Source organism: Gekko japonicus, unplaced genomic scaffold (genome assembly GCF_001447785.1).
Source record: "Gekko japonicus isolate JY-2015 unplaced genomic scaffold, Gekko_japonicus_V1.1 scaffold3683, whole genome shotgun sequence".
In the NCBI taxonomy this organism is placed as follows: Eukaryota; Metazoa; Chordata; class Lepidosauria; order Squamata; family Gekkonidae; genus Gekko; species Gekko japonicus.
Genome location: NW_015169895.1, coordinates 30,462 through 41,255, shown reverse-complemented (window position 1 = coordinate 41,255; position 10,794 = coordinate 30,462). Strand labels below are relative to the sequence as shown.

The window sequence follows — 10,794 nt, the reverse complement described above, 5'->3', positions numbered from 1 at the left end:
CTGCTAACCAGGGAACATTCAGTTCAGATTAGGGCTGCCAAGCCGCGGCGGGGGATCCGTGCGTCTTCACAGGATCCCTGCCGCGGGGGGACAGCGATACGCGTTGCACCGCCATTGCCAGGATGTGACTCTACGTGTCGCTCTGGCAACGGGACTCCAAACAGCCCCGTTGCCAAAGCGACGTGTAGCGTCACATCCTGGCGACAGCGGTGCAACGCGTATCGCTGTCCCCCCGCGGCAGGGATCCTGTGAAGACGCATGGATCCCCCGCCACGGCTTGGCAGCCCTAGTTCACATACATGTGATGGAAGATGCCTCAGTTAGTAGAAGGAATGCTACTATTTACCCCATTCCAATTCAGCTGGGCTCTGCTTGTGCCAAGTATTCCATGACAGACTAGTTTCAATTCAGACCTACCAAAGGGAGCAGAGCAACTACTTCAAACCCTCCGAAATGAACTGCAGGCGTCTGAAAACCCATCTGCAAAACACATGACATCAGGCACTCACCTCCACATGTGTTTTAAGTACACTAACGTACAAAATTATATTTTATTTGTAACAAACTGAAAAATTACATTGAAAATTCTGCGTATTTACATGATCGAAACTTCATATTAACTTCATATTAGCTCTGTTGTGAGGACACTGAGACAAAATTATTCAAAAAGAACGTCCTTTTATCCACTGTCCAGATGTGCCGCAGGCAACACCATTCCAAGGTAAGCCCAATGGGTCACGAGCAGCCACGCCGCAAGACTTCATTTGTTGTTTAGCACCTGAACTGTCTTTCGGCCATAATGATAGTAACTGTATGCAGACATTGCCGTTGTGAAAGCCGTGATGCACCTTCAAGGAGGAGACAAAATGTATTAGTTTCTGAGGCAATAATGACGGAGGGAAAGCCAAGCCTAAAGCACCACTGCTCTCTCATAGCAAGGGGTTTCCAAAGGCAAGCTTTAAAATACGTTTCTGCCGTGGCAGCTGATGCCGACTAAGAAAATGGAGCTCACTGGCAGCTCGAGCCAGACCTAACCTAAGGCAAATTATGAACCCCAGTGTCAAGACAGAAGCCGTCTTAGAGGAAAAATCCAGCCTAAAACTCTCATCTTCTGGCACTCTGGGTACTTGAAGATGTCGGCAAACCCCCCTCAGACTGACCGTTACTCGCCAAGGTCATTTCAAAAGTCTTTTAATTGTGTCATACAGTTCAGCTGTGAATTGGGGGGGGGGACTCACTTTCACCCTAGAAAGTACCACGGAGACCGCCCTGCCATTGATTGGTAAGGTAAGAAGGTTACGGCTGGCGATACCTATATTATAGACTATGGTAGAGAGAGAACATTCCCTTCTTATCCCCTTTCCACCATCCACCGCCCTTGTTCCCTGAAGATATTCTGTGTAAGCTGTGGAATTCCATCCTTGAGCTCCAACTACCAGCTGTGCTGCCGTTAGTGTAAGTAGTATAGTCAATTAGTCTTTTGTTATTTTGTATGCATTGTGACTCCACTGACCTATATGCCTTGTTTTTGTTTTTTTATTTAAAAATTTTATTGGTATGAAGCAATATATAACAAACAAGATATATTAACATTCTGCTTCCATAATCGTTTCTAGTACATAAACACTGATTATATATGCCTTGTTTTTAATAGCTCTTCTGGAATTTCTTCAAATAAAGCTTTTCTGCTTCATTTCCATGCAAGTTGCTGGGGAGTGACCTAAACCTACTCGGGCCACAGTTTGGTTCCGTTACTGCACCAAGGCAGGGTCAACCTTGACACCATGAAACGGAACTATATTAGGCTAGTTTATGCAATGCCAAACTGCACCAAGGCAGGGTCAACCTTGACACCATGAAACGGACCTGTATTAGGCTAGTTTATGCAATGCCAAACTGCACCAAGGCAGGGTCAACCTTGACACCATGAAACGGACCTGTATTAGGCTAGTTTATGCAATGCCAAACTGCACCAAGGCAGGGTCAACCCTGACACCATGAAACGGAACTGTATTAGGCTAGTTTATGCAATGCCAAACTGCACCAAGGCAGGGTCAACCTTGACACCATGAAACGGACCTATATTAGGCTAGTTTATGCAATGCCAAACTGCAACCCGCTTCAGATCTCTTCCTGTATCACAGGTTGCCAATTCAACCAAACTACGGCTTGCACTGACCTTCCACACCCAGACTGAAAACCCTTTCAAACCATGGTCTCTAACTTTGGTTTTGAAAAGGAAGTGGAAAATATGATTTCCTGTGAAAGAGGAAGCGTGGGACAAAAACTGGAGCATGGTAAGGGAGGGTGAGAGAACACGCAACCCCCCAAAGCTCGGTCATGTAAGACCACCGTGTGGTCTGGTCTGGTGTTGCCCACTGAGTTTGGTCACACACAGCTCTGGCAGCAGCTCGGTCTTCCCCAGCCTGTTCTCTAGGATCCTCTTGAACTAGAGAGGTCAGGGGCAGGACCTGGGATTTTCTCCACCCACCAAAAACATATGCTCTGTGGCCTTTCTAGAAATTATAAGTAGTATTCACAGAGTACTTTAGGCTGTGGGTAGTACTTACAGCAATAAGCCTGTAAGGATGGTCACTATTATTACTTCCACATTACAGACCGGGACTGCAGATCATGGCTTGCCCACTGCCTTCTGGTGAGTTCACAGCACAGGCAATTAGAATAGGGGTGTGCGCTTGGTATAAGCCGAGCCGAATAAATACCTGAAAAATACCTTATCAGTAATTTATCCCCACAGGGTATAATGGAGCTGAATAAATTTGGGTTTCTCAAATATTTACCGAATCCCAATACCATACCAATATTGGGATTCGGGAATATCGGGAAATACTGATATTTTTCAGATCCGATTGACCCAAATTTGGGAAAAAGCCATTTTTTTTTCTTATACACCCCTAAATTGGAATCAAGAACATTTTTTGTGTATGCAAAGCTCAGCTGTTACACCATACCAGTTTCTCTATTACACTCATTACATATGGATATAATTCCATTAGCATTAAGCTTATTTTCCATTCAGCTCACTGGAACTTATTTCCAGGTAAATATGCATCAGCCTGAGTTTCACACTTTATGTTTTGGTTTAATTCAATCACAGAGTGAGCTGTAACATATCCATTAATTAGATGAGTTAACCTGATTTCAGCAACAATACAAATCTGTATCTATGTACTGCCCAGGTTCCTGCCTCTCTCAGAAATCAACAGTATTACAAACAAAATTAATGTTTACATACCATAACGTTTGAAGATATACACTGTCCACATAATTGAAAACTGGAGCTGCTAACGAAGCTGCCACCAAGATTAGCTGTACTACTGTGTTCATCTGATAAAAAATTAAATGAAAAATCAATGTCACGTGATATTAACATTAAACATTTTTATATCTTATCAATGTCAATAAGATGCATGCTTGTGCTTAATCTTTTGTCCACTGAAATCAACAGGAATTTCAAGCACTTCACTATTATCTATCTAGACTGTTTCAACTCCGTGCTCTCAAATCTGTAGATTCTGTCTCAGCTCCTGTCTCTTGGTAGGAATAAGATACTGTAAGTTCAAGGCCTTAATCTTTCAATTTAGGTCTTGAACTAGCAGAATCGTGTTCATTTCAAGATAATCGTGGCATAAAGGGATTTACCATCATAGGAGTATGAAGTCTCAACTACCACTCACATCCATGAAAGAAGAGGAAGATGATCCATCCTGTAAGACCAGGAACACACACACCACACATCCTCCAGCACGGAATGGGTTGGAGAGGTCCGTTTTCACCACCCAAAAAGGCTATGACTTGGATCGGATGCCGAACAAACAGCAAGACGTACAGTTATTCTTACCTTGCTAATAAATGTCGGCTTTAACTGAGCAGTGGCATAACACGGATTGAAATATCTACTAAGCGTTCTCTGTGAAAAGGAAAAAAAAACCTTTAATAAGCATGGAAAGAAGAAAAACTACTGAGGCATTTAGGGAGGTAACACTAATTCTTCATATTTACCATTATGATATGTAATACTATTAAAGCAAGTTAAAATGCAAGCTCAACCACAAGATAATAACAGCACTAAAGGGATGTCTGAACACAAAAGAGATAGTTTAAAAGCAGGCGATTCTATTATTGTACAACTCTTGGCCTATCTTTTCAAAATAGGGATTTGATTTGCCTGGCTCCCAAGAACTCGTTAGTATAGCTGGGAGCTCTCAGAGCACACTCTGGAGTCAGAGCCAAAGAACTGTGAGCAGCAGCACCACTTGCAGGATAGATCCTCCTGTTTCCCTACTAGAGCAATAAACCAGAGACACCTCTGGATTCCCACAGCATAGGTTTGGGGCTGTATTGCATCTGAACAAAGATTTACCCATTATTTGCCCCTCACTGCTGCCTCCCCCTCCCAATCCTGTCATTGTACATAAAATTACAACTCTGTTTTTAAGACTCAAATAAACAGCTGTTACTTACTGGTGGAGGAAGCGTTCTGTACCGTACATAAAAAACAGCAGCAATTAACGCAATGTCCCTTACAACGATCATAGAAGTAAGAGGAACTGGGGGAAAACACACACAGAATTTATCTCAGTAGATCTCTGTACACATGCAGAAAAACAATTAAAACATAGGATATACCTGCAGGCACAGCATCTAGATTCATCAGCATATAAAGAGAACACATACAAACAACTTGGTCTTTTCCATTCAGTCTAAATTATTGGTACTGCACATGCTATCAACAGGCTGATGATCACTTATTAAAACACTGTGTATAACAGTCAGCAGCAAAGGACAAAAAGCCATTGCTTAATATTCAGTGGCCGCTATAAAAGTGCTTCCTAGAATCAGACTATGAATGGGAAAGTGTGTCAAAAGACACACGGACATGAAAGGATAAATGGACAACTAACTGGAGCTTTCAAGTTGATGTACCGGCGGCATTTCCAGGCACAAGCCATTTCTGTAACTGCTTCCACGTAAACATGCCATGTGCTCATACCACTAGCTTCCTTATTAACCTGTGTGATTGTCTCCAGGTCAATTCTGATGTCCACATGCTGTTATAGAAAGCAATTCAGCCAGCAATCATGCTGAGGTGAAACTTGTAACTTGTTCTGACAAAGGCCAATTATCATTTACTATTTCTAGGTCTTTTCACAACTATTCAAAGATCCAGTTAAATATTCTTAGATAAGAAAATGAATGCAGTAATGAATGTAATTAAAATAATGTACTAACTACATTTTTCCCCCATGTGAATTTTGCTAGGCTATTTAATTTTCATTCTACCCCTCCTTCAAGGAGTTCACTGCGGTGCGCTTGGTGATTCATTCCTGATTGTAACCTCACAATAACCCTATGAGGTAGTTTAGGCAGAGAGAACATGACTGGCCAGACCTCACCATGAACTTCCATGGCTAAGTAAGGCTTTGAATGTAGGTCTCTCAGAGCAAAAATCAGCAGTCTAATCATTACACCACACCATGCTTGACTGATGAGCCTAAGCCCTGAGTTCAAGTCACCTAAAAACTACAACTTTAGAAAATTCCTTCTGTTTCAGTCATTCAATAACCACAAAAAATTGAAGGATGGCTATTTTCTTACCTGGAATAAGATTCGCGTAAGTCATGCTAATGTATAGGACACTAATAAGTACTTTATCAGCCAGAGGGTCCAAGGCGCTCCCCAGTACAGATTTTTGGCTGACCCAGTTCCGTGCAATAAAGCCATCCAACTGAAAATGTAAGTTAACCAGAAAACAGGGTAAGGATACAAATTGGGCTATTTAAAACCTAGGCCCTGGTCACACGGCAAAGTTGCCGCGGGAGAGGCACAGATGGTGGGCGGATTATCCGGGCGCGATCACACCCCAACATCTGGGAAGTGGAGCGCACCAATGGCTTACCACCAACAATGCGCCTTAAAAAACTAGTACCTCCAAGGTACTTGTAAACATTTGCCACGGGTTGCCTCCAGACACCCGTGGTGTGATCGCGCCAGCGCGCAGCATTCCCCTCCGGTCCCTCGTTTACCCCGGAGGAAAGGACCCGTTGTGTGCCCCCGGCGCGTCTGATCGCATAATCGTGCATCCAAATGCACCGGGGCAATTAGCCACGCCTCCCCCCCACGGTATCCAGCCTGTGTGACCGGGGCCCTAATCTGAAATAGTTTTGTATCGTTTGGTGTTTTAACTGTTTTTAACTTGATTGTCAATGTATCTGTTGGGACTGTTGTTCACCGCCCTGAGCCCTGTGCACAGGGGAGGCCAGTCTACAAGTTGAATTTATAAATAAATATATAAAGGAATGCTCTGTTAAGACCTTGGCCAGGATCCAAAGTGTTGTTTTAGGCACTGCCAAAGGCATTCCCAAGGGTCAGCAGACCCAGTCTTATCTCACAGTTTCTGGATAAACCTGCTCAATTTCAACAGAGGCCCTGAATGTGGCATCAAGAAACACAAGCCTCCCCCCCCTTTCTTGGGCACAAGCAATGAGTTGCACCATTCCATGGATCCTGGCTCGTAACGGAAAACTAGTTGTTCGATTTATTACAAAACATGGCATTGCGCACACTCTTCTCCTAACAGCTCAATTTACACAGTAATAATGAGCACAGGACACCCTGGGAATCCAGCCAGATGTTAGCAAATTGTAGCGGTGCAAATGCATATGCAACAGTGCTTACATGAATGACAAGCGGCATTAGGACCTACAAATTGCATGCTGTTCACAGGGATTTCGTACATCCCTGTTTTAAAGGGAAACTCTAAAAGTGCATTCCCCTGATTCTCTCAGAAAGGGCAAATATGTAAGGTTTTCACACAAGTGTTAAAGTCACAGGGTCCTTTATGGGACTGAAGCATAATGAGAAAATGACTCAAGAGCAGGGGTCATTTGGGGGGGGGACGCGGGGGGACGCCATCCCCCCGGGTGAGGTGCGGGAGGGGGGGGCCTGGAGCTCCCTGCTGGTGCCCGCTGGAGGTCGCCGCCGGCTGTGGGGAGGACACACTTCCGGTGATGTCAGGGGGTGTGGCATATGCTAATGAGTTATGCTAATGAGTCCCCCTAGCTCTTTTTCTACGAAATGACCCCTGCTCAAGAGGCAGCTCTAGGATAAAACTGCGCGAAAAGTGACACGCATTCCAGAATTGTGCCATAAGACTTACCAAATCGGTGATGCCAGCCAGGGCAAATACACCCAACGCAATATTGAAATCTTCTTCAACAATCAAGTAGCCCAAAACTGGTGCCAGGCCAATCCTTGCCATCGAAAGTAAGTTCGGGACTGTCCAGGGGTTTTCATACTGGGGAAACAAACACAGCAGAGGCACTTCGAGCAAGTCTGTCAGTGCAATGTTATGCACAGTCACACTTCAGTCTAAGCTCACTGGTTTTAGTGGGTTTCCCCTGCAAGGCCCCCACACGACAAGCCAAACACACAAATCTGAACTCGGCCTGCCTTAACAGGATACACCTTGAGCCTTGATCTCAAGGTGGGATTTTTTTGGGGGGGGAGGAAAAGTTGCCACCTGAACTGTAGCAATAAAATTCCGCACCACAATCCCTGTTGAACCACAGCCCAAGGTTGGGGGGGGACGACCTCCAGACAGCTGTGCTGTATTGAAACCTACCATCTAAGAGTTTTAAAACTTGATTTAATGCAACATACTAACTATATACTACTGACAGAGTTTAAAAACGGGTATTATGGCTTCAATGTGTAAGGGTTCTTCATGCCATTATTACAACCTTTAAAGTGGCATTTCTGCCCCACTTATGTGTCTCAATACCTCAGCACTGTGATAATTTACCAAGCCCTTCCCTCTTGTTTTTTAATGTATGAACTTCAGTGCACAATGCCAACGTAACAGTTCAACAGTAGATGTAAGCCCTCCATCAGACTAAAATAAATAAATTTCTGGACACTGATTTCTATAGATGATTTACTCCATGTAACTGAATATGCTGAAAGAGTTGCCATTGGTTTCCATCTCCTCTTTGAGTTACACCACCACATGGAGGAGAACTGCCAGAATTAAATCAATATCCAGGAGTTTACTGAGAAGTAAGACACACTGAGGGGCCATGGTGGCTCTGTGGTTAAGACACTGAACTGCAGACCGGAAGGTCAGTAGTTCAGCAGTTCGAGACCCCAGTGCCACATGACGGAGTGAGCTCCTGACTCTGGTCCCAGGTCCTGCCAACCTAGCAGTTCGAAAGCAAGAAAACAGCAAGTAGATAAATAGGTACCACTTTGGTGGGAAAGTAACAGCGTTCCGTGCGCCTTGGCGTCTAGTCATGCCGGCCACATGACCACGGAGACGTCTTCGGACAGCACTGGCACTTTGGCTTGGAAAGAGAAATGAGCACCGTGTTGGATGTTAATATCCAGCAGTCAGATCATGATGATCTAAGTGACAGCAGGCAAGCTGCTGATAACAGGTTCTGACTGGTTGACACCTGATAAGGGATGAGGTCAGTGACAATGACTCAGCACGTAGCTGATTGGACAATTGTTGTATATAAGTGGACAAGTACTGCTCTGTACATTCTCTCTTTTGGATATGGTGTTAGGCGGAGCAGTTTGTCAGTGGATTGTATATATTGTAAATAAATCTGTAAATAGTTTACCACTGGACTTTGTTGGTGTGGTACTATACAGAACTTACTCTGCAGTGAGTGCTGGTGTGCTGGTGTGGCTGGAAAAGTCCTGGTGGCTGGTGTTGCTGGAAAGCTTCCTTACACGCACTGCGCGACACACCGCCCCCTAGAGTCAAATTCGACTGGCTTTCAAGCAAGGGAAACCTTTACCTTAAGACACATTGAACTTAGTGTAAGCATGCACAGCACCTGAATAAAACAGAATTTCTCACAAATCTTATTGTGTTGGTCCAGGTTTGTAATAATTTCATGATTCAAAAAAAGAAAAACCTCCCAGTTACTTTAACTGTCCAAGAACTGAAGACAGAATAATAAAGAACTACAAATTGAGTTCCAGGAGCCCAAAATAAGGTTTTAAGTTTAACCAAACTGCACTCTCCCCAATACCACATGGAGAGCTGATGTGGTGAAGGATTCTAAGGAATCTAGGTTCAAACCCCCACTCTGCCATGGAAGCCTGATGAGTGACTTTGGGACAGTCACTTTCTCAGTCTAACCTACCTCACAGGGTTGTTGTGAGGATAAAAAGGAAGAATGAGGAAGGGCAGGATAACACATACTAAGTAAAGGCTGCAGTTTCTACTGAATTGGAGCATTTCATAAACAATGTGTGAAAGTGGCATGGTAATTTGCTGTTCAAAGGAAAGGAGGAAAAAATAAGAAGAATATAAAAAGAACCTGAATGGATCAGATCAAAAAGTGCATATGATGCTGGGCGACACATCCTTGACCTGTCAATCCAAGGTCTACTCAAACACTAGCTAGCTGAAGTCTTTTCATGAGACTAAACTTCCTTATAACATACCAAACATACTCGTGTCAGAGGCCCTCCCTTCTCGCAGGGTGACCCTGGACCAGTTACTCTCTCTCAGTCTAACCTACATAGGGTTGTTGCTGTGATGGTAACATAGAGATGGCAGAAATGATATTGTAAGGTCCTTTGGGTCCTCACTGGGGAGAAAAATTGCAGGGAATAAATAGCTAAATAAATATAAAAGAAACAAGCATAAAAACAATGTCAGCACTTGTCAGTTCTGAAAAAAGAGTTTTGACACTGGACACGTGTTTAAATAGCCCTGCAAAAACTGAAGTGTACATCCTATCACTGGATCACAATCACCAGCAACACGGCTTTGTCATTTATTCTGCTCAGCATTTGAGGACTCGCAACTGAAGTGCATGAACGTGACGCCACTGAAACACAATGCACTCAAAGTGAAAAATTCTACTTGTAAGGATCTGTGACGGACTCTGTTGTACACGCTCAAGTCATTACTGGATCTCACAGTACATATTAAGAGATGAGCACGGTATGAATCAATTATGAAACAGCTGCTACGTGCCACCATCCATGCGTGTGGCCGCTTGTAAGGAAACTGCTGGGCAGAACTTTACAGCGACAGCCACTGATCAAGTTGCACCTAAACCATGTAAAGCACAACTCTTCGCCCAGTTGAAATGAACCAAAAATCAACACAGGAATATGATACAGTAGCTGGCTAACCTTTCAAACCATATTACTCAATATGCATCTGTTTTCATGAATAGCATCAGAGAAGTAACAGTAAATCATTCTGAATTACCTTCTAGGTGTCCCCATTTATTTATTTTTTAAGTGTGGACAGAGGAAAGCCAAAAGAAAACTTTTCAAACTGTGACATCAACTCTTTCAGGGTGGGATGAACCTATTTCCACAGCAGATCTGTGCCAGACTGCAGAGCAAGTATCTAACACCCTCTGCTGTTGGCAACGTGAGGAAAGCCGTTTCAAACACAGTTGGATAAATGGGCTTTGATCCTCAATATAAATACCGAGAATATTCTTGCTTACCTATGAAGGGAATCCCCAAGTCATACATGCCTGCAGCACGCTGCTTCCCAAGGAAGAAGGAAAAGGCATCCTTATGGTTAACCACAGCAGGATGGTACATAGGAAAGCCCAGTTCTCACTGCTAGTAGCTGCAAAGAAGTAGCCACATAAGTTCTTTATTTATTCCGTGTTGCGGGGAAAACTAATGGGCATTTTGTGGCACCTTAAAGGCCAATAAAGTTTTGCTCCAACATAAAGTCTTTGTGGACTTCTTCAGATCCAACAACACCAGCGGGACCTACTTTCCCTA

At 43.8% G+C, this 10,794-nt stretch overlaps 1 protein-coding gene across 2 annotated transcripts in view; it reads right to left on the bottom strand.

Moving 5' to 3' along the window:
• Positions 1–311: 311 nt before the first annotated feature.
• Positions 312–10,794, bottom strand: part of CRLS1 (cardiolipin synthase 1) — a 13,963-nt gene continuing 3,480 nt past the window's right edge. Inside the window, exons 2-7 of one of the 2 annotated variants that reach the window (XM_015417487.1) lie at positions 7,181–7,318; positions 5,620–5,749; positions 4,486–4,571; positions 3,863–3,931; positions 3,257–3,348; positions 312–848 (exon numbers count right to left, since the gene is read on the bottom strand). In XM_015417487.1, the coding sequence (XP_015272973.1) occupies positions 761–848; positions 3,257–3,348; positions 3,863–3,931; positions 4,486–4,571; positions 5,620–5,749; positions 7,181–7,318 (603 nt within the window). In that variant the 3' untranslated portion in view covers positions 312–760. Of the gene's footprint in view, positions 849–2,653; positions 2,724–3,256; positions 3,349–3,862; positions 3,932–4,485; positions 4,572–5,619; positions 5,750–7,180; positions 7,319–10,794 lie in introns of those variants that run through there. The other variant, XM_015417488.1, reaches the window with a different exon arrangement.